Source organism: Schistocerca gregaria, chromosome 4 (assembly GCF_023897955.1).
Source record: "Schistocerca gregaria isolate iqSchGreg1 chromosome 4, iqSchGreg1.2, whole genome shotgun sequence".
Lineage (NCBI taxonomy): Eukaryota > Metazoa > Arthropoda > Insecta > Orthoptera > Acrididae > Schistocerca > Schistocerca gregaria.
Window position 1 is genome coordinate 684651430 of NC_064923.1, and position 24594 is coordinate 684676023.

At 38.7% G+C, this 24594-nt stretch overlaps 1 protein-coding gene across 3 annotated transcripts in view; it reads left to right on the top strand.

Annotated features, from left to right (window-relative positions):
- The window catches only part of LOC126268207 (PMS1 protein homolog 1-like), a 111976-nt gene extending 94432 nt beyond the window's left edge, over positions 1 to 17544 (top strand). Inside the window, exons 11-13 of one of the 3 annotated variants that reach the window (XM_049973834.1) lie at positions 4190 to 4317; positions 4404 to 4561; positions 16673 to 17544. In XM_049973834.1, the coding sequence (XP_049829791.1) occupies positions 4190 to 4317; positions 4404 to 4561; positions 16673 to 16831 (445 nt within the window). In that variant the 3' untranslated portion in view covers positions 16832 to 17544. Of the gene's footprint in view, positions 1 to 4189; positions 4318 to 4403; positions 4562 to 16672 lie in introns of those variants that run through there. The other 2 variants (XR_007549113.1, XM_049973835.1) reach the window with 2 other exon arrangements.
- The last annotated feature ends 7050 nt before the right edge of the window (positions 17545 to 24594 follow it).

Here is a 24594-nt window from a genome sequence, read left to right on the forward strand (position 1 = left end):
CCCCTTCTAAAGTGGCGTTCTGTTGCCCACCCAACCTACTCTACATCCTTGTCCATCCCTATGCCACTCCCACTCCCAACCCCTTGGCACAGGGTTCATATCCTTGTGGTGTACCAAGGTGCAAGACCTGCCCAATCCACTCATCCAGCACCTCCTACTCCAGCCCAGTCACAGGCTTATCCTTTCCTATCAGACGCCAGGTCAGCTGCGAAAGCAGCCGTGTGATACTCCACTGCACTTACTGCACAGCATTTTATCTTGGTGTGACTACCTACCGGCTGTCTACCAGGATGAATGACAGCTGCCAAACTGTTGTCAAGAACAAAAGTGACCACCCGATGGCACAGCATACAACTGGAAATCCTGTGCTCAATTTCAGTGCCTGCTTCACAACCAGAGCCATCTGGATTCTTCCCTCCATCACCAACTTCTCTGAACTGCACAGATAGGAGTTATTCTTACAACACATCCTCCTCTACTGTAATCATCCTGGCTTCAACCTTAGGTAACTCATTGTCCCTGCACCCTCCTCCCAACAGTTTAACTGTCCTCCCTTCTGTCACTCCCTCCCATTTCATTTCCCCACATCACTTTCAGCATGTGCCACTTCCCACCAGCTGCTACAATCATCCAAGCCCATACACCTGCCCTCCATCCTGTGTTCCTAGCAGGCAAACTGGCCACTTCTCTCGAAGCCACTAGCCACCCAGTCCTAGTCTCCCTCCCTCCCTCCCTGCCTGCCGCGTCCTCTATCCCTCTCCCTCTACACAACCAATGTGACACTACCCCACGACAACCAGTCCACCTGCCATAAAATAACATTGACACTGTCAGTCTACCTGGCACCATGTATATATATATGTGTGTGTGTGTGTGTGTGTGTGTGTGCGTGTGTGTGTGTGTGTGTGTGTGTGTGTGTGTTTTACTCTATCTCATCAAAGGATAACTGAAAACAACAAGTTTTCCCTCTTTTGTATGAGCTTATCGACAGCACAATGGTTCTGCTTTTCGGTCAATGGTCTCCTTTAATCCTAAAATAATTACTTTCTACAAGAACTTTCCCACAACATTTATAAGTATTTTGCATGCCTCAAACTCATCCATGTTCCCATTCAAGTTTGAGGGAAAGCAAGAATTCAGAACCAGCTTGTATACATCTAGTCACACTTCTGCAGGTTAGCATTATTAATCAAATGACTGGCAGGTATTTTATGGAATTTTATGCTTTCATTACAAGGAGCAGCATCATAGTGACATTGGAAACTCAATGTTTTAGCAGACAGGGGCAAATATTTTGGCCTTACATTGTATATGTTGTGTCACCTTGGTACTCGATAGCAATTCAGAGAAACATTTATAGGAATATTGGGCTAGTTACATTGTTGTGTTGCGCTTTTAATGCCTGCTGTCATGTGAAGTGGAGGGGACATTTTCAAACTAGGGAAATGTTTTTATGGACAAAAGAGGCATATATTTCAGTGAATTTGGAAACTTACCTAGTAACATTTTGCACCAAACACAACTAGTACCTGTTAAAAAGTTGTTGGAAAAAAAAGTTGTTAGAAAAAACTAAAAAAGTGTTTTAAGTCAGTAAGGGGTGCCCTTTTCATACTGGTGTGTTACTTTAAAATGCATGGTTGACACATTTTTGATACGTATTCTCCATGTTTATTTGTAAATTTCCGTGATTTTAATGAATATTTCTGGCATTTTAGGGCATCTATATGTTATTTTTAGTACATAGCAATTCACCTTCTTGAATAGTAATATCATGTTTGCTAAACCCTTTCTCTTTGGTGACACCCCCAAGAAGAAAGCAAAAAGGCTGCAGCCAAAAGTTGTAAAGTATTTCTTTCATATGTGGTACCTCAGGCTAGTTGTTTAAGGCAGTTTTCTGATAAAATATATTCAGTATTATTTTGAGACTGTTGGGCCAGCAGAAACATCTGATTATTAATCTGAGTCACCTTAGTCAGTTACTCCTGATAATATGATTTTATTTTGGCAGTTGCTAACTAGGGATGGTAAAAACTGACCGATTTTGGTTCAGAATAACCAGTATTTTTCGGTATTTTTTTACTAATAACCAGGTGAAAACATCAGTTATTCATAGCAGCTGTACTGAAATGTTTCATTTTTAAATAAACCTTTTTCAAGGAATGAGTAATTTTTATTTGTAAAATTTGCATTGCTTTGAAATATTGCATTATTATGTAAAATGGGAGAAGCTATGGATTTTAATAACAATGCCAGCAGAAACAAGGAACAAACACATGGCATAAGAATTGGTACAGCTTTGCTGAGACAATAATGTACCTGATACCACGTGGAATGGCCTTTTGTATGGGATGCATGTACCTGCTGTGTGCAGGACTTGCCCCATCTGGTTTATATGACAGTCGGTCATCAACTGTGTTAGAGAATGGCACTATTCCTAGTCTGGAAGTTTTTACAAAGTGTGGTATTAGTGAAGTACAATGCCCCATTTGCTTTAAAAGATTAAAATGGGAGGAACCTCAACAAACTTGTGATGTACTATAAGGAGAAAATAGTTTGCAATGGAAATAGAAAGCAGCTGATCTGCTGCCTGTGTCTATATAATAGAAGAGGCATTCAAATGAAACCCAGTCGCTAGTAAAAAGGGTAATGATTTTATTGACTCAAAAATGTAGTTATACACAGTACACATACTCAAAAATAGTTGCCAAAACTGTTTGCACATTTGTCTCATCCTTGAAGAAGCTGCTGTCGGATCCAGGCTTGGACCCAGTCACACACTTTGTTGTCCGTGTGACATTGCTCATGCTAATACCTAGTAATTGATGAATCTCATCCACGGTGATTCTGTGGTTGCCCAAGACTAAAGCATTCACTTCCACAACCATTTACAGTGTGATGACACAATGAGTCTGTCTAGGATGAGCATTATCTTCCAGTGACTTGTGCCCCCCCAAGGAATCGTTTACGCCATTCCACAACACTTGAACAACCCAGACTGTACTCACTGTACACAGCCTTCATCCGTTGATACATTTCATGGCCTCCACCTACCTCCCTGTGCTGCCAAAAATCGAATCACTCCTTGTTGTTCCTGTTGACTTTCCTGCATGTTTGGTAGTGGACGATAACGTGTTTAATCACCTTCTCTTCAGCGTGAAACCACATTGTCGCTATACTACATCAAACGGTACACACGTGTCAGGATCTATTCCCCCAGTTACTTGGTGCCACCTTATGCATAAGGCAAAGGCAGACGCACTGACCAGGTTTCATTTAATGAACCTCATATGCCTTTACCTGCTTGTTGCTCTTGAAAACGGACATATTAACATGAAAAACAGAGTCTTCAAACTCAATTTTCACGCCTTAGCACTGACTTTGTCCAAATAGCGAATGGTCCAGAATTACAACATGATTTTTGAGTAGAATTAAAAAAAATTAGAATCAACAGGTAATTTTTTGTAGTAGTCAGCCGCTCATCACTTTTTGAAAAAAGCAGGGAACTGTGGACAGACTAACTTTTCTTTTATTAGCCTGTTTAATTTAATATTTTGATTCTATGTATCTTTAAGTCATAATGTTTGAATCTTTCTGTGATTTCTACATTTAATATATGAAATAATAGAAATAAGAAACTGAAAAACACTTATTTCAGAAACTGGTTATTTTGTGCAGTTTTAAAAATCTGGTTAAACTGGTATTGGAAAAAACCTATATAACTGAAAGCCAGTAGTGTCACTGATAACCGCCATCCCTATTGCTAATCCTAGTGCTCCTGCTTATTGCTATGCACCCACACTTCCTGGAGAGCCCCATGCATCTTTCCAACATATGTTCTGCAAGATGTTGATAATTTCTGAACTTTCTCATTCCAGTTTCACCCAATCTTCAATTACTAATATCATGTTTGGTGACCGTCCAAGGCAGTTATTGAGAGTGAAATTTACGACACTTTTAACAAGAATCGTAGCTATTAGTGAGCATGCTGCTGAGCAAAATTTCCCATTATTGAATAGAAATTTACAAGTCTTGCTAATACATCCTTGTATTAGTACTTGAATGCTTAATGAACAACCATATTTATGTTTCTGCAAGTTAATAAGAATATTCGTTTGCTTTCTTTTTAAATATTTTTTTGTTTGTGTTGCCATTTCCCAACAAAACTGACATTAAATACTGTATTTCTTAGTTTGCTAGGTCCAGAACTGTGGAATATATTTACATCTTTAGAGCATTCTTTTGATACTGCATCTGGTGAAATAATTGTGTCAAGTCCATTTATAAGTAAAAATGGATTCCGAATTGTCATATCTGAAGGTATGTTTACATTCTTCATGATTGGCCGTGCTTTTTAAAGTTCAAATACCAGTGCCAATGTATGTATGAATTTCACAATGTTTCAGGCCCAGACGATGATTCTGCTTCCATTTCACACATTGCTAGTACTGTTAGATTCTATGATGTTACGGAGTTAAAAGAGATATTGCAAATATTGAAAGTGAAAGGCTCAAATTGTGCCTTGGAGCACTGCCGACCTTTAAAGATCCTTAACTATTTCAAGGTAATGACCCAAACATCAGATAAAACTAGAATTATTGGTGGCAGTAGTACTTTATTTTATTCTTTTATGGAAGCTGAAAGTAATCTGAGAATGACTGATTTGAAGCATTAACTGATTTAATGTGGTGGGCCTCATTAGTCCCTGTAAAAAATTAATTACTGCCAGTAGACATACATAAATGGGACACACTTCCTAGTTTGGTACTAATAGTGTCTTCCTCTGGAAGGAGACAGATGAAGCTTCAACTCTGCCTATCCTTATTCTCACTGCAGGTGGTCTGACTGACCTGCCCTTCCTTTTCAGACCTCTACAACATCTACATCTACATGACTACTCTGCAATTCACATTTAAGTGCTTGGCAGAGGGTTCATCGAACCACGATCATACTATCTCTCTACTATTCCACTCCCGAACAGCGAGCGGGAAAAACGAACACCTAAACCTTTCTGTTCGAGCTCTGATTTCTCTTATTTTATTTTGATGATCATTCCTACTTATGTAGGTTGGGCTCAACAAAATATTTTCGCATTCGGAAGAGAAAGTTCGTGACTGAAATTTCGTAAAAAGGTCTCGCCGCGACGAAAAACGTCTATGCTGTAATGACTTCCATCCCAACTCGTGTATCATATCTGCCACACTCTCTCCCCTATAACGCGATAATACAAAACGAGCTGCCCTTCTTTGCACCCTCTCGATGTCCTCCGTCAATCCCACCTGGTAAGGATCCCACACCGCGCAGCAATATTCTAACAGAGGACGAACGAGTGTAGTGTAAGCTGTCTCTTTAGTGGACTTGTTGCATCTTCTAAGTGTCCTGCCAATGAAACGCAACCTTTGGCTCGCCTTCCCGACAATATTATCTATGTGGTCCTTCCAACTGAAGTTGTTAGTAATTTTAACACCCAGGTACTTAGTTGAATTGACAGCCTTGAGAATTGTACTATTTATCGAGTAATCGAATTCCAACGGATTTCTTTTGGAACTCATGTGGATCATCTCACACTTTTCGTTATTTAGCGTCAACTGCCACCTGACACACCATACAGCAATCTTTTCTAAATCGCTTTGCAGCTGATACTGGTCTTCGGATGACCTTACTAGACGGTAAATTACAGCATCATCTGCGAACAGTCTAAGAGAACTGCTCAGATTGTCACCCAGGCCATTTATATAGATCAGGAACAGTAGAGGTCCCAGGACGCTTCCCTGGGGAACACCTGATATCACTTCAGTTTTACTCGATGATTTGCCGTCTATTACTACGAACTGCGACCTTCCTGACAGGAAATCACGAATCCAGTCGCACAACTGAGACGATACCTCATAGCTCCGCAGCTTGATTAGAAGTCTCTTGTGAGGAACGGTGTCAAAAGCTTTCCGGAAATCTAGAAATACGGAATCAACTTGAGATCCCCTGTCGATAGCGGCCATTACTTCGTGCGAATATAGAGCTAGCTGCGTTGCACAAGAGCGATGTTTTCTGAAGCCATGCTCTTCCCCGAGGAAGGAACTATTAGTTCTGAGTGATAAGAAGTGTTTCAGCAGTACTACATATTTCTGCTCCTGCAGGTAAGCACTGCCTCATAATTTTGTTAGTTTTCTTGACTGAATTTTCTTTTGATATAGATAAATAATGTAGTATAAATTTTGATACATGTAAGTGAGCAACTGGAGCATAGAAGAAACATGAAATAGAAGTCTCCCAGTTTCTGACAGTCAGTCTTTATAAAATAGAAGTTTGAGACATTAGTCTTATACCACTACTCTTAATGCAGTTGCGACCATTAGAAATACTATTTTTGCTGTGATTGAAGCCTGTATTGTTAGCAAGTTCAGTTTATAATCACGTATCAGCATTATCGCCCTTGATATTGAGCTGCTCACAAGATGAAGTGTGATAAATAAAAATTCAGAAAAGTAATGAAGTCCATTTCTTAACCCCTGTTTCTATAAGCTTAACTTAACTTAGAGAACTTAGCCCTAGTGGGGTCTCACTCCATAAATCCAGTATTTTTCTGCTCTCCTCACGGAAGCCTTTCCACTATTTTTTTCTATTCTATATAGGAAGCTTCCATTTTTATTGATATATATTGCACAAACTCATTTGAAGCTCCACACAAAGAACAAAAAACTAATGCATTCAAAAAGTCTCTTATGACATGTACCCATGTAAAAAATAATGAAGGTACTCATAACTAGTTTTACACATGTATCTAAAATGAAGACAGTTTTTATGGTCTGCTTCTATTCTTTGCCTCTCTGCAGTACTCTCGTATCAAGTATGTTCTGTTGGCTTTGAGTGTAAATATCAACTGGTGAGGGAAATTGTGTTGACAAAGATTTCAGATTGATAGGGAATTTGGAGAAATGCCTCATTAGACAAATTTTCGTGTATTGGTTGACAGTTTCAAAGTTCCCAAAGTGATCCTCTGTTGCATGTTGCATGATAACGGAGAACCTAGTAGGGAGGGGGGGGGGGGGGGGGGGGCAGACAAATCTTTTAATGTGCTAGAGTACACATTACATATTTAATTACATATTTATGCGCGCGCACACACACACACACACACACACACACACACACACACACACACACACACACACACACACACACAGAGAGAGAGAGAGAGAGAGAGAGAGAGAGAGAGAGAGAGAGAGAGAGAGAGAGAGAGAGAGAGAGAGATCAGTTACCTAACTCTCTCTCAAAACAACAGTTCAAGTCAAGGCATCAGTGCCAAGAATAAGAACTCTCTTTATAGGGACTTAAAATTCATTCGCTTTTTCCCAGAAAGTTGTCCATTATTTAGAAACCTATAATTTCAGTTTCCCACCAGCAAGCATAAAACTTAGCAACTAATAAAGCATGCTCTTAAAATGAGCCGAGAAGGATTTATTGGGAACCAACTCTTCTATTCAAGTGATGAATTTCTTAGCAGAACCACTTGAACTTTCTATTGACTACATCACATAACATAAATTCTACAAGACAAATGACTTCGGCACATCTTTGTTGCAGCAGTGTGATATTAAAGTGTATATGTTTAACTGTTTGTGGTAAGCTTTTTAATTAATATTTAAATGAAATATCTATGAAATGTTTCACTTTTTTCACATTCTTGAGAACCATTTGACTTAGGGTGGTGAGCATCAGACTAGTATAAATTACTCCTGTAGTAACTCTTACGTCTTCAGTCTGGACTACGTTAGTAAACTACATCTATAGTAATATAGTAACTGTTGGAGAGCTCAATTTCTGTTTACTTCTTTAGTTATAACTATAGTAGAAACACCTCTTTACTAAAGAAGTAAGTCATTTTTGCACACTGCTGGCATGTGCATTTTGTTTTCTCTCAGAAAATATTGATTCTCGGCAGACATTATTGCATCACCTTTTGACAATTCTATCTATAAAGAGTTATTAAAATTCAGAAAAGCTAAATGCTATTGCATTAATGATAAGATTTGTGTGTTATGAAAAATAAACATGCTGTTAATGGATGAATGTATTATTCAGTCCTTAATCCCACCATCTATAACTACCACTGTACATTGTTGGGGGTGGGGGGACATGCGTTTTTTAAGCAGCGCCATATACAATATTTTTTGTGCTTGAGATATGAGCTAACAGCAACCTGGAGGTAGCCAAGGACAATTTAAGTGTTAAGGGGAAAAAAAAACACCAGAAAGTGAAAAAGAGCAGTGTGCTGAAATAATAATAAGTGCATAACTACTATTGAATTTAAAAAGCATGATGTCAACATGCTAAAAAGGAAAAAGGATGCTTGGGAAAAAGACACATTGAATACAATGCAGAAGCTCTTACACATAAGATCACAAGAGCAGCTTAAAGTAATGTGGAAACAAATGAAAGCCAAAGAAAAGGAAATGAAACCTGAATGTAACCAAGAACAATTCCAAACTGGCAGTGGAGTAGCCGAGCTGGAGATAGATAATCTATGCCAAATGGATATTGATACACTCCCACAGGTTTTTGAGGACCTAGCTGGAGTTAATGACAGTGACACAACTGAATACAGTGTGATCATTTCTAGCAACGTCGATGATGAAAAGTACTCTGAAGATACCGATGAAACTGCTGAATGTGAAACTTTATCCTGTAGTCATGAACCTCAGCTTGCATTCTGTGGTGGGAGCTTGTCAGAAGACGCAACAATGAAAAAAAGGCAGAGAACATGCAATTGTAGTGAAGAACAGGGAGTTGTTGGAAGAAGCAGATGAACTTCATTCATTAAAAATGTGTTTGTTATGAGAGGAATTTAATGCAAAAATGTTGTGACTTGAAAGACAAAGAAAAATCACGAAAGAAGAGCATAACCTTAAAATGGAAGTTAGGAATAAATTCATGAATGAAATGGAGCAAACGGTAGATACTCATTCTTCAGGCAATGTGCTCAAGAAATTTAGGTTTTTGTAAATGAGTATGAATATGATTTATATGTATAAAACAAATTTTATTTTCTGGATACTTTTTCCAATGGTTAATATGATCTTGTTTCTCATTACATAGTATTCGTGTTTATGATTCAGCATCAGTATATTTAATTTTTCTAATTACCACATTTTAATATTTACTTGTATTTAGCAAGATTATGAAAGTAGACCTCTTGTTTTTCTTAGAAATAATCGAAACATCTGTATTCAATAACTTTGTATACTGTAGCAAAAACTAAAATTAAAATGTTAATCCCCGATTTGCAAAAGAAGAAGAAGAAGAAAATAGAGAAACATGGCTATAAATTAAACTTAAATAAAATGGGTCACCTTTTACAGCAGTAGTAACAATCCAGTGCTTATTCATTAATTTAATAAGGGAAAGCCTCTATACTAACTTGTTATTTTACTAATAAATTAAATACAATTTTAATTAAAGCAATTAAGTAGAACAGACCACCTGATACCTTGGCCTGCAGCCTCTGCTTATGGCTGAAATGACTGTTGGTCAGTGTCATTCACCTCCACAACATCAGGGTGAAAGACATCTCCAACTTTTACTCCAAGGTTGTGCAGAACTGCAGCAGCCACAATAATATTCCCACACTTGTTTCACATATATCACATTGTTTTAGTGAGAGTTTGAGAATTTTTCTTCCAAACACCAAATGTACGCTCTGTTGCACATCTGGCAACAATATGGGGTCTAATGCAGTGCCCTTAGATTCCTGTGTGTGGTAAAAACATGGGAGTCATAAGTTGTTTGGATAGAGCATATCCACTATCTCCAAAAAGCAACCCATTATATTGTCCATTTTTAAATTCTGCTGCAACTCTACTATTGCCCCAAATGCGGGAATTGTGCATAGAACCTGGCCAGCAGCTTACTACATTCAAAGTTTTCATATTGGAATCACAGACAATTTGTACATTTTAATGGAAAATGAATTCTTGCAATTCCTGTATAGTTATGCTTTTGCTCCAGAAGGACAATGTACAGGTATCTGTACACCATCTGTGACTCCTATGGCATTCGGGAATCCACCGGTTCGATAGAATTCACTTTTGTTCTTTGATATATTGTCTTGGATCTGTGGCATGGACACAAACAGTGGCTTTAATGCAGTTAAACTCTATTGCACTGTTAAAAGCTCTTTCAGAAGTAGTATGATGGATGTTAATGAGATCCCCTGCTGTGATTTGATAAGTACCAGCACAAAAGATTCACAGTCCACAGAGAATTTGCAGCTTAGAAGACAAAGCACAGTTCCTGTCAAAATTATGCTGCAATAACAGCTCCAGGTACTGGGAGATGAAGAAGCTTGCACGGGATAGAGTAGCATGGAGAGCTGCATCAAACCAGTCACTGAAGATCACAACTAAACTAACGGCTCCAGCATACCAAGCATTGACTCAAAAGATTCCTCACAAAACGAAACTGCTCATTAAAATCATTGTCATTGTACATCGCAAATGTGTCTGTTCTCCCCATTAAAACCATCATATTTGGAAAGCTACCTCTTCCTCCATCTCCATATATTCTTCATAGTCCAGGTAATCCATAGGATTTGATATTTAACACACAGAAACCAAAGAACACACATTACTTTCTAACTTAACTCCTACTACTGCTTACGAGTAAATTTTGGCCTCATTTCTTCCTGAAGCTGCTAATGCAGTAGTGTGCTCATTGATAGTGCTCTCCACCAGTTACGGAGTAAATAAGTACTTCAAGAGTAAATGAAAAATTAATTCATTTTTTAATTTACTCCTTTAGTTCAGTACTCTCTAATGGAAGACAGCGATTTCCTTCTCTCTTAGTGATTTACTACTTTAGTTTACTTTCTCTTGGTTGGTGCTCACCACCCTTAGGATCTGCAGAAGGAATATCAACATATTCAGGTCTTTTGTAAATATGTATTAAATGTTTTTGTTTTCTGGCTTTTCTGTGTCCTCGTGGATTTTCTCACTATGAGTCTACAGAACAAACAGTGTATCTGATCTTATTTCCTCAGACTAGAATTACTTGGCCGCAGAGTTTTGGGTGGCTAAGGAGAGCTGCTTATTGACTTGAAGCATTCTGAACCATTACAATTTATCCAGAGGGCTGTGCAGAATATGCAAAGGATGAATGCTGTCATTAGTTATGGTCCTTCTTCAGGACAACACTCATCCAGCCGTTTCCACCTTTGCTATGGCAACTGTGCCTCCAGTTCATTTGGATGTTTTTTATAATTTTCCTTTAACTGGGTTGTAATGAAAAGTAGATTAAATCTGTTTGTACATCTGAAGTAGCAGTATGGAGGAGGCATTTCACAATAAATGAGAAATTGCAGGTCAGTGATGTGGGATGTGCGCAACACCTGACAGTGGGCTTCTATGTGAAAGGTATAAATATATTAGTACAGCATGTGAGATAAATACCTTGGACCATGTTAGTGTCTGCATGAAATTCGTGTGACACAATAGCTCAGTTTAGTAAATACTGACATTTTCATGTGGTCCTCATATCTCTTGGGCTGAGGTGTGCATCACCTAACAAAATTAAATAGATCAGTTTGAAAACCAGTTATTTACTAAGCATGATTGTATAATAGTTCTTTCTATATTTGGGAACCAGCTCTCATATCTTGTTAAGTCACATTTGATGACAGAAAAGGTCTAGAAGTAACTAGATGGTGAACTCATGGTCATTGGGATTATAATAATGTGATCCACACTTAGCCACAGCCATTTGAATAATAAATACTAAAAACCATATTAGGAAGGAAAGTTGCTACTCACCATATAGTGGAGATGATGAGTTGCGATAGGCACAACAGAAAGATTGACACAGTTATAGCTTTCGGCCATTAAGGCCTTTGTCAGCAATAGACACAATACAAACGCGCCCGGGGCGCACACACACACACACACACACACACACACACACACACACACACACACACACGGGCAAATGCAAACGCAAACACATCTTGCACACACATCTGCAGTCTCAGGTAACTGAAACCACACTGCGAGCAGCAGCACCAGTGCATGACGGGAGAGGCGACCGGATGGGTGTAAGGAGGAGGCTAGTGCAGCGAGGAGGAGGGGTAGTATGGGGAGGGGGGGGGGGCGGTAGACAGTGAAGTGTTGCAGTTTAGACGGAGGGCAGGAGAGAAGTGGGGGGGGGGGGGGGGGGAGTAGCGGAAAGGAGACAAATAAAAAGAAATTTAAAGACTGTATGTGGCGGTGAAATGATGACACTGTAATGGTGAAATTGGAACAGGGATGGGTGAGGACGGTGACTAACGAAGCCTGAGACCAGGAGGGGTATGGGAATGTAGGATGTATTGCAGGGAAAGTTCCCACCTGCACAGTTCAGAAAAGCTAGTGTTGGTGGGAAGGATCCATATGGCACAGGTTGTGAAGCAGTCATTGAGATGAGGGATATCATATTTGGCAGCGTGTTCAGCAACAGGGTGGTCCTCTTGTTTTTTGGCCACATTTTGTCGGTGGCCATTCATGCGGACAAACAGCTTGTTGGTTGTTGTGCCTACATAGAATGCAGCACAGTGGTTGCAGCTTTGCTTTTAAATCACATGACTGGTTTCACAGGTATCCCTGCCTTTGAGGGATAGGTGATTACAACAACAAATGGATTAGTCAAACTGTAGTTTATATGTGGTAAATATTCTTGAAAAGCCAAAGTATATGGTATACATTCCTATGGTTGGCAAAACAATGTAATTTGCTGCCCACTCACCACTCTCACTCCCTCCAATCCTACCAGAGTATTAAGCTTGAGCAGCTGTGAAACACAGACTGCAATATAATCTAGGGTGCAAGTCATATGTAACAACAGCAACTAATACACAAATAAAAGATCACAATCATGATCCAATTCACGTGCTTGTATTCATCCCACCATCTGTTGGTACCACCTCCGACTGTGAGTCGTACTGCTGTAATTTATTCTCGCAGCAGAAATTACAGTCAGTGTATTTTGATTGATAGACATTTCATTCTGGACAAATTTTCCTTTGTGTTTCATCTAAATGTCAACATAGCAAGCTGGTAATGTTTTGATCCCATATTCTAATACATGGATAGTGGCTGAATTTCTCAATTGCAACCCACTTAGTAAATCATTGCGGTCTCTCATAATCAAATAAAATATTGATCTGGTTGCAGAAACAAGTAATGTTTTTTTGAAGAGTAACATTTTCACTGTTGAATGTTACATTCAATTAAAAAGCAGCATAATGTTTGTAGACGGCATCCATACATGTATGAGAACTTTTATTGCAAACCTGTTCAAATACAACAAGAGTTTGTAAGCTGATAGAATTTGGTGCTATTTCGTCCCATGTTTCACAAAACTGTCAAATTTTAAGCAGGGCAATAGATTGTTGTAGTGGCTAGTTTATAGTTTCTTGTGTATCCCTTGCACTAGCACTGTGCCAGTCAAATGTCACATGATTATTCGAGCAACTTCGATACTGTATCGAATGTTTTGGCATATTGGGAAACTTGAGCCTGTTCGAAGGCGAGTATCATTTGCCCAGCCCTAACATTCCAAATTCTTAAAAACAAAACCTACAGATGACCTCAATAGCCAGAGCTTCATCTGTAGGATAAATGTAAGACAACCCCTATATACTTTATTAAACAACGTAAAAATATTAACCTCGGCAGCCATAGTTTAATCAGTGAATATAAGACAAACCTCTATTTTTTGAATGATGAATTGGGGGAAAAACCTTGTGTTATAATTGGATAAATATGGTAGCTCCTCAGTAGGCCTCACATGGGCTGAGTGCACCCCACTTGCCAACACCTGGATGGTCACCCACCCAAATGCTAACCAAGCCTGACAACACCTAACTTCAGTGATTTCATGGGAACTGGTGTTACCTCTGCAGCAAGGCCATGGGCAATTCATACTTAAGAATACATTAATTAACATTTCAGTTGGTTTCTTTCTTTCTTTCCCTCTCTTTTTTATCATGCTGCTTTGTTATGGCACACAATTTTACTCGGTGGTGCACTGCACTAGCTGGCCGCTGTGACCGAGCAGTTCTAGGCGCTTCAGTCTGGAACCCCACTGCTGCTACAGTCGCAGGTTTGAATCCTGCCTCGGGCATGGATGTGTGTGATGTCCTTAGGTTAGTTAGGTTTAAATATTGCTAAGTCTAGGGGACTGATGACCTCAGATGTTAAGTCCCATAGTGCTTAGAGTTATTTGAACCTTTTTTGCACTGCACTACTCCAGTACAGGATGCTGACTCAAAGAGAATAAACTGAGCCCACGCAGTTATGCAACTCAGTGGTAATACTGCAATGCGTCATATGCAAAACAGATAACAAAAATACCCAAACAGTTTCCCATTTCTAACAACTAAACTATTATATGATTTAAATATGATGACCACCCATCATTCACCAGCTAGGTGGACATACTGTTCACTCTACTCTCCTGGAGGGATATGTAACACCACACATTGACTTACGGTTATTGTAGTAGGAAGCTGTCAGATCAGCTTTAGTTTACAATATCAAATTATAAGTTGCCCGTGTAACCAGAATAGTTTCTTCCTTTGCATGAGCCACAAATTGTGCAAGTTGTTGCAAGCAATAAGATCTTCACATTCAGTAATTCAATTCTTTATGCATGATCTGACATACTGCATACTCTGTGAGTCCACTGGTGGTCATTAACTTTCTGTTACAATTCTTCTTTGTCTCTGGACAAATTGTGGCATTCATTCCATTCAGAATGCCAGCATCTCTGCACCATGGTGGCAGAATTCCAGACCTAATAATGTGCAGCAATCTGTGCTTGTTGTTGAACAGTGAGGCAATCGGTCATCTTTTAAATTGCTTTGTGCAGCTTCTTTCATTGCAACCATCTGTACTGCTGACAATATAAAAACAAGTGCTGGCTGAGGGGGGGAAAGAAGAGGAAGGGGAGGCAGTGAGGGAGATGGAATAAATGGTGCATGCAGAGCACTAGTCTGGCCTGGCAGCCAGACACAAACATATCCATTTGGACAATATGGTGAAATTTTGCATTAATGGGCTATGGCAGCAGATGACTGACTGAGTGCCTTTGCTAACAACACAACATGGCCTGCAGTGCCTCACCTGGGCTCATGATCGTATCAGTTGGACCCTAGATGACTGGAAAACCGTGACCTGGTCAGGTATGTCCTGATTTCAGTTGGTAAGAGCTGGTGGTAGGATTGGAGTGTGGTGAAGACCCCTCAAAGCCACGGACCCAAGTTATCAACAAGACACTGTGCGAACTAGTAGTGGCTCCAAAATGGTGTGGTCTGTGTTTACATGGAATGGATTGGATCCTCTGGTCCAACTTTACTGATCATTGACTGGAAATGGGTATGTTTGGTGACCATCTGCAGCCATTCATGGACTTCATGTTTCCAAACAACAATGGAAAGTCTATGGATGACAATGCACCACGTCACCGGTCAGGGCTACAGTTTTTCGTGATTGGTTTGATGCACATTCTGGACAATACAAGTGAATGATTTGGTTTTCCAGGTCACCCAACATGAATCCCTTTGAACATTCATAGGATATAATCCAGAGGTCAGTTTGTGCAAAAAAACTTTCACCATCAAGACTTTCACAATGATGGGTGGGTACAGAGGCAGCATACTCACTAATTCTGTAGGGGACTTCCAGCAACTTGTTGAGTCCAAGCCATGTCACTATGCTGCATTACACCAGGCAAAAGCAGGTCCAATATCATGTTAGAAGGGTTTCCATGGCTTCTGTCACCTCACTGAGTGGCAACATAAATACTAGTATGCAATACATCACTTCACATACTAAGTATGTGAAAATGTATTTTGGCTTAGATTGAGAAGTAGGTGCTTTTGCAAATTTTAATACTTAATGAGTACTTGCATAGTTTTATCATCAATAGTAGTGCATCTGAGCAAAACAGTGTGAAATTTATCAACACACATTTGTTTAGTTTCTACAGTAGATTTTAGGAGTTAAGCCTACTTAAAGTTTTGGCCAATATGGTATCTGTGAGTGGAAATGAAGCAGAATCAATTTTGTAATGGGTATTCCAATGTCCTGGGCTCTCACAAATTTTGAAGTGATACAACAAAATTATCACAATTTTTTGCACTAGTTTTGAAACATTTCATTTGTACTTCACCTAAAATCTGGAACACCTGATGTAATGGGTTAATGTGAGCTCAGAAACAAAAAGTATTTTCTTTCATTTTCTCATGATACCTTGTGGCCATTGTGTTGTTGTTATTGTTGTTGTTGTTAGACGAGAAAGTAAATATGAGCATCTTTGGCCGACACACTCAGACAGCTGCAGTTTGACAACTAGTTTAGGTAGAAATCATAGATAATAAAACTAAAAAAAGGCAGCTGGAAGCTCTATGCTAGTTTTAGTTCCAAAATGATAAGAGAATAGGATAGCGCAAGAATAAAAGGAAGTGGTTACTGATAGAATAACACAGAGTATAATATACAGACATTTTGGGGGTGCTTATGGGGTGCAAAAGAAATCCCATTTGTTTTATTTATTGTAGAGAATTATTGTCAACAAACTAGTATATGTTGTTTCCTCTATTAAGAAATCCAAGAAAGTGTCAGGTTTTAATCAGTGTTTTCTCTATTTTCAGAGTGAAGCTGTAACCATATGCCGTAAAGCTGCAGATACAATGAATTACAGTGACTTGACAACTAATCTTACCTACTGGGAAAAATATTTAAAAGAACAATCTTCATCGTGCTTACACAGGAAACAGATTTTTGTGCCATTCCATACAATAAATTCTTGAAGATACCAAACAGAAGAAATTTCCGAAATTAATGGATGGTATACAATACTTGATGGTGTACAATACTTAGAGATTGGTTTAAACTAATTTGTTCCATACTGACATTACACTGTTTTGTAAATATCTGTGAAACAGATGTGACTGTGAGAGTGTCAGATATTTGATTAGGCATGAATGTTATATGACCACATTTCACCTACCAGTGTGTCAGAAATATTTTTTGTGTACTAGAAAAGATCACCAGAAACATGGCAATTTGAGTTAATCTTGGGTAGTGCACATAAATCACTTCTGATAGTTTTCAGAAGAGCCATTTATGAAACTTAGAATTGAAAACAAAATCAGCAGCATTAATGTTGGAGCACTGATGAACTCTTCTCGGGTGATGAGCTGAGCAGTGGTGTTGTCTTGTTGAAATGTTTCCATGATGATGGGTACAAAACGCATCAAAACATTGCAACAAGATGACGCCACCACTCGGCTATCACTCAAGAAGAGTTCATCAATGGAATACACCAAGAAAGCCTGCAATTGCAATGTTTGAGCATGTCACACAATTTCATTAATTACAATAATTTACAAGTGAGATTATTTTTAAGCATCATTGTCAGAATAAAATGTTAAAAGGTCATCCACAGTGTTTCAGATTTTATGGAAGCGAATAAAAAACAATGTATATTGTGTAAATAAAATTTTGTTTGGTAATTTTGCCAGTGACAGTTCTGATTCTCTCCTCCAAGTTAATAAAATTCAACTATCACTCTTAGCTATATATTTTAATGTGTGCAATAATGCTATATTTTTTGTAATGAAACATCATTTTCTCAGTAGCATCTAGTACTTTTAGTGATTTGTTATATTAATTGCAGGTACACTGATGACCAGTTAGACAACATGATACAACTATCACTTTTCCTAGTTCATAACTTTATTCATAAACTTTATGTGTTGCAGAAAGAGTTGTGTAGGGAAAATGGCAGAGTTCAAACAGTGGAAGGAGTGAAAGCAACCACCCAGTGCATTGTTGAGGCTTTGAAAGACAGAAAAGCACATCCCCCTCCTGTTAGTTCTAAGAAGGACATTGTCCAAAAACCTTAAACTTGTTTGTGTGCATTTCTGGCATTCATTGCCTCAACTACGTTATTAATGCTTACCTTTACACATTCCATTGTTTGTATTCCCTCCGAGACTACCCAGAAAATGGTAGTATGTTAGAAGGGGAAGGAGGAAATGGCCTAAGAGTGCATTCAAAGGGAATATGCTTGCTACCAAAATCATTCTGTGTGTTAATGCAGCTATAAGAATTTACAGTTGTCCTGTTGTGGCAAAAAACGGTTACCTGATAATATCCCTATTACTACTTACCGTAAAGATGACATGTTAAGATGCAGACAGGCACAATTAAATGACAGATCAAACAATGGAAACTCCAAGTGGGAATATCAACAATGTAGGAAAAGATAGATTGCTACTTAACGTAAAGGAGAGACATCAAATTGCAGACAGACATGAGTAAAAGACACTCACATGTAGCTCTCGGCCACAGCCTTCATCAGAAAGACACACACACACACACACACACACACACACTAACTCCAGCATCTCAGACTGGAATCCAGCTTTACAGTAAGTAGGAATCTATTTCTACAATTAAAAGACATTTACACATAAGCTTTTGGTCTTAGCCTTCATCAGAAAAAGAAACACACACCATTCACTGAAACAAGCAAGCACCACGCTACCGGAGTGTGCATTAGGTGTGCTTACTTCTTTTTTTTTAACAAAGGCTGTGGCTGAAAACTTATGTGTAAGTGTCTTGATTTCGCATGTCTGCAACTTAGTGTCATCTTTATGGTGAGTAAAAATATAGCTTTTCCTACAGTGTTGATATTCCAACCTGGCGTTTTCATTGTTTGAATGTCCCTGTTACTTTTTCCCTTTCTGCTTGTTTTGAAATACCTTGAATTTTTGAAACACATTTTGTATAGTGAAAAATACTGTTTTTATTTAACTTTTGTGTTGCTTTAGCAATATCTGGAAGAAAATTTTGGATTTTGGCAAACCGAATTGATTGCTAGTGTAACTCGTTAGGATTTCTTCCAAATTACATATATGGCTTCCTTTTTACATTTACTTAAACAGTAAGCTGCACAGAAAAAGACCTTTGCAATCAGTGTGTGCTTTATAGGTCAGCCATCCCGCCGTCCCCCATCTTTTCTGTCATGAGTCTAGTGTAGAAAGTTAACAGGCATTGTGTGAAGTTTGGAATAGTAGAAGACAATCATTGAAAGAATAGAGCTTTGAGTTCACCAATGATGTGTATTTGTATGGTCTGATGGTACATTGCAATAAATTTAATCTATTACTGAACCATTTTCTCTTTTGAGATATGCCATTGCAATCCAGTGACCAATTTTACAGAATTAACTGAGTTACTGACTATTTACATTTCAGGCAAAAAGTTCTGCTTTGGCAAATCAGTGGTTTAACAGTTTGACTGCTGTGGATGAGTTAACTTGTCATGCTCTGCCATTCCCCAGGTGCTGAGAACACGTTTAAACATGGCATTTGGGTGTTCCTTAAGTGTTATTAATATGTTTATGCATCCTACTCCACTGACCTCACTGTTCCAGAAGAAATACTTCCATATTTCAGTGAATAAAAGTTTCGAGTATTTACTCTACAACAGAGGTGCCTCCTTGGCTGCTATCATTTGCAAAAGACCTCATTTTGATACATTGATCCATTATGAACATAATTCCTGATGCACAGAGACAGAATTGGGTGTGCAGTGCACACATGTCTGCTAGATATAAAAATCAATATCTCAAGAATGAGATGAGATATTGTTCAACTGTCAATTTTAAATTATTTCTGTATCATACTTACGTGACAATGTATGACACAGAATCGATCATATGTAAAGTATAAGCAATGTGTATCTACAAACTCAAAAATTTTGTGCAATGCTTTACTTTACTTGGTGCAATACAGTAATTATGACAAATTGTGTCCCTTATTGAGTGAAGATATCAGATGGTAAGGTGTGCAGAAATCAATTTTTTTCACTGAAGAGCTTTGTTAAAAGTGGGAAAGTGTTTCATAGAAGCCAGCAAGCCCACATGGACACAACTGGCCACACCGTCCACAAAAACCAGTATCTCTAGAACAAAATAATATATAATTATGCTCTCAATTTCAATCTAAATTTGTATATGTTATCTATGTTTCATTCACGGCAATGTATGAACTAAAATCAACCATATCCAAAGTCAACTAATTCCTTTTTTTACCTCTGTAAACTCCATAAAATTTCGCCCAGTTCTTTACTTAATTTGATGCAGCAAGATAACTTTATTTGAAATAAAAACTTATTTCATTGTTTCTGAGTAGTTAATTTTGCTTCCTTTGGCTTTATGGGTTGCTCAAAGTAATTTAACAATGAAAACAATCAATTTTTGACAAAATAATTTAACTGGCTAGCTGATGACTCCATCATTATCCTCCCAACAGACAAAGAATCTATCACTGTAGTACTTGACCAAAAGGAGTATGTTGGTGAAGGACCATCCCTGTGATTCAAACTGACCTGCAGTCCCTCCTTAAAATCTCAGGCCCCTCGTAAAGACTAACACTTCAGTCCATAGAACTTCTCACTCCTCCCAAACCACGCACTCCCACCTTCTACCTTCTTCTTAAGATCCACAAACCTAGTCATCCTGGCCTTCCTACAGCTGCTGGCTTCAAAGCACCCTTCAAGCATATATTTGCTTTACTTGGTCAGTATCTGCAAGCCATAGTACAAAGACTCCCTCCTATATCAGATACATCTACCATTTCCTAGATCGACTGAAATCATTGCCCATCCCACTCCCACCACGCACCTTGCTTGTTACCACTGATGCCAACATCCCCCACATACATGGTCTGTCTGCTGCTGAACATTTCCTCAGTCAGCACCCACCTGATTCCAAAACTATGACATCCTTCCTGTTCGCCTTAATCAACTTTATACTTACCAACAACTACTTCATCTTTGAGGGGCATACTTACAAACAGATCAGGTGTACGGCCATGGAAACCAGGATGGCTTTTTGCTATGCCAACCTTCTCATGGGTGTCTTAGGAGGGGTTTTCCTGGGATCCATAAGTCTTCAGCCTCTGGTTTGGTTTAGATACTTTGATGACATCTTTACCATATGGACCCACAGCGAGGCTGACCTATTAAAGTTCCTGGAGTCTCTGAATACCTGCTCCCAGTTAAATTTCACATTGTCCTATTCTGAATCCCATGCCACTTTCCTTGATGTTGATCTTGTCCTCACCGAAGGCCAGCTATACACTTCTGTCCACATTAAACCCACCAGAAAACAACAGTACTTACACTTTTACAGTAGCCGTCCTTTCCGTGTAAGACGTTCCCTCCCATACAGCCTTGGCATTCAATACAAATGTGTTTGTTCAGATGCAGACACCACCATTCTCACCTCAGCCTTCGCTGCATGTAATTACCCCACCAGCCTAGTTCAAAAGCAGATTTCCTGGGCCATCACATCCAATCCTGACACTGCTTAGCCCTCCAAAATAAAAATAAAAAAATTAAAAAAAACCTTTGGAGCACACCACTGGTGACTCAGTATTATCCTGGTCTGGAATGTATTAATCAGCTACTTCAACAGGGCCATGATTCCTACAATCGTGCCCTGAAATGAGATCCATCCTGTCTGAAATCTTGCCCACTGCACTTAGAATAGCATTTTGTCACCCTCCAAATCTCTGCAATATTCTAGTCTGTTCCTATGCTCCTCCTGCACCCATTTCCCTACCCTATGGCTCCTATCCCTGTGACTGTCCCTGTTGCAAGACTTCCCCTATGCGCCCTCTTACTAACACCTATAGCAACCCTGTATCTGGCAGAACAAACACTATCAAAGGGAGAGAAAACTGTGAAACGACACGTCATATAACAGCTGTTTACACACTGTTCTGCCTTTTAAATCGGCAAGACGTACCACCAAATTATCGGTTAGGATGACTGGGCATGGGCAGAGGGTGTATACTGGCAACACACAATATCCTGTTGCAGAGCATGCTCTACAACATCAGAGTTGTGACCTCAGTTCGGTACTCACCACCCACCTGGCCTTAATTTACCTTAATTTCTTCCATCTCAGCATTTCTTCACAGTAAGTACTCTTTTCTTCACTCCATTTTAGTTTACTACAGCTTTCGTTGTCTTACCCGTCTATTTGTCACCTCCCCCCTCCCACCTCTGTTATGTAAAATGTGCTTAGCTTTTCACTCTTATTAAGTCATACATAATGTTTAAGCAGTAATCTGTGTCTTGCATATTACCCTGTCTTCCACCTTTAAGCTCTCAGGTTTTCAAATCTCGTCCAGTCCAGTCCCCAACAATCAGTCTTTCCTTCTCGTCCCCTGCATTAAGACTCTCCTGACCCAAGGCTCTGGATGACTTTCACGAAATCTACCTCTTTTCCTAGACCCCTCCAGTTGTTTTCCTTCACCTCTCTTCCTTCTCCTTCAACCCTTCTGCTTGAAGAAGGAGCCACTGATTCTGAAAGTTTGCCCAATTACAATCCACTTTTGTGTGTGTGTTCTTTCGCTGCTTTCAAAGTAATTTAACAAATACTTACTATAAAAAAGTGGGTAAACATAAAAGTGTTCACCCCAGTTAACTACATCACACCTACAATTATGTTAAGCTCACAGCAGGTTATGTTACCTACAGCAACGTGGAAAAAAATATGTAATGGAGTCCCTAGTAAGAGTTCAGCAGAGCCATGGTAAGTATGGACGCAAGCTGTTTGCACGTCAACATAATTGCACTAAAAAGCCAGAAAATATAAATATCATACAATATTACTGTCAAACCGCATAATAAGAAAACTCTAAAAGTGCAATCTGTATATGGTTTTTTCACCATAGTAGCATACATAATACATTATATATATGTCAAAATCTTAAAAAGAATAAGTAAAACTGTCCATACAGAAAAATTACTCCGTTTAATAAATTTACATCAGCTGTGAACCATACATAAAGACCATTGAAGCCCAAGTATGTTGTGAATGTAATAATGTTGCTCTCAAAAATCTGTTACAGCTAATAAGAGGAAAAGGAAGAGATGTGCCATGTATCCAAAACTGTTATGTACCCGATGAAAACCTATTTCAACAAAGGTTTTAATCCTTTATATTGACAATTTCTATAGTTATGACGAAACTGTGTGTTTGTAACATTACACGATACGAGAAAGACAGACCCAAAATTGTCAGCTGCTATGAAACTGGAGAAGGATCTGATGGCAGGGAAATAACAATGTGTTGTTTGCAAGCGGAAAGACAAAAGGGAATTCCTCACAATATTGAATATGCATTGTGCTGAAGTGGTGAAAATTGGAATCAAAATGGCAAAGTTTATTTCAAATTGACTTTAGAAGTATTCTGGTTGTCCAATTGCTAAGTTTAGTGGCCTGTGTCATTTGGTGTGATGGTATGTAACAAAAATTTCTTAGGTACAAAGTATTAACAACATATGGCAAAGAATCTCTTTTGACAATATTGTGCTGCAAGTTTGTACTAATGGCACTACAGAGCAGCATGTAACAGAACTTAAAGTGATACACTTTAAGTCAGTGTGTACATATTGTTTAGTAATGTGGAATAACTATTGCATTCTTTAACTGTTTAGAAATACAAACAACTCTGTCAGTGATTTAGTGTGTGTGTGTGTGTGTGTGTGTGTGTGTGTGTGTGTGTGTGTAGGTAGGTAGGTATTGTCTACTTCAGAAGAAGACCTTTTGAGTAAAAGCTTACTTGTTTAGCAGTATTTTTGTTGTGCTTGTCTGCGACTCAGCATCTCTGCTGTATGGTGTGTAGCAATCTAACCGTTTCATAATGTTGTTAGTATTCCATCCTGGATATTCCATTGTTTAATTTATTATTCCAAGTACTTTAAAAGTATTGTACAATCATGCATATATATTCATCCATGGTACTATTATTTTTACTGCAAAACTGCAAATGGTTAATTTACCTCAAAATACGGCACTGCAGCTGTGGGCCTCTTGACAGTATGTGGCATGCTGCATGGATAAACTGCCTCTGCTTCTGGTTATCTTTGCATGTCATTGCTACTCACATTCTTTAACACACAGTTTTGTACTTGACTGGCTATTATACCTTTAGTTGTGTTGATTGTAAATTCATTTTTTTGTCAGGCTCTTTATTGGCTATGTTACACCTAACCACAATCAAAATTACTTTTTCTGTATTGCTGCAACTCAGGAAATCACTGATTCCAAAATCTTGTGATCTGTAATACACACTGTGCATAGCTACAGACAACTTTGCAGGTGTTTATCCAGCAGTCACACCTTATGTCAAAAGTAAACTGTCAGTTCCACAGGATTCATGGTATATTTACACATTTGGGGTGCAATCATTAGTGTTTTAGGCAACACACACACTGCAAAATTAGGGCCACAGCCTATTCCACACAGCAAACTAGCTGTTGTGGTCAAGATACTGAAAGTCAACTAGAAAAAATTAATATTTATTTCCTTGATCTACTGACAGAATAGATCAGTAAAAAGGCACAGTCTGTAATTCATCCCAGGTATTTTATGCCCTCAGGCAGATTTCTTTTTTATTTTACTAAATTCATGGTTCTTTTCACTCATGGCTCGGGGCAGTAAAATGAAGACCAGCTTCAGACACCCTTGGTTGTCTCAGGAGCACTCG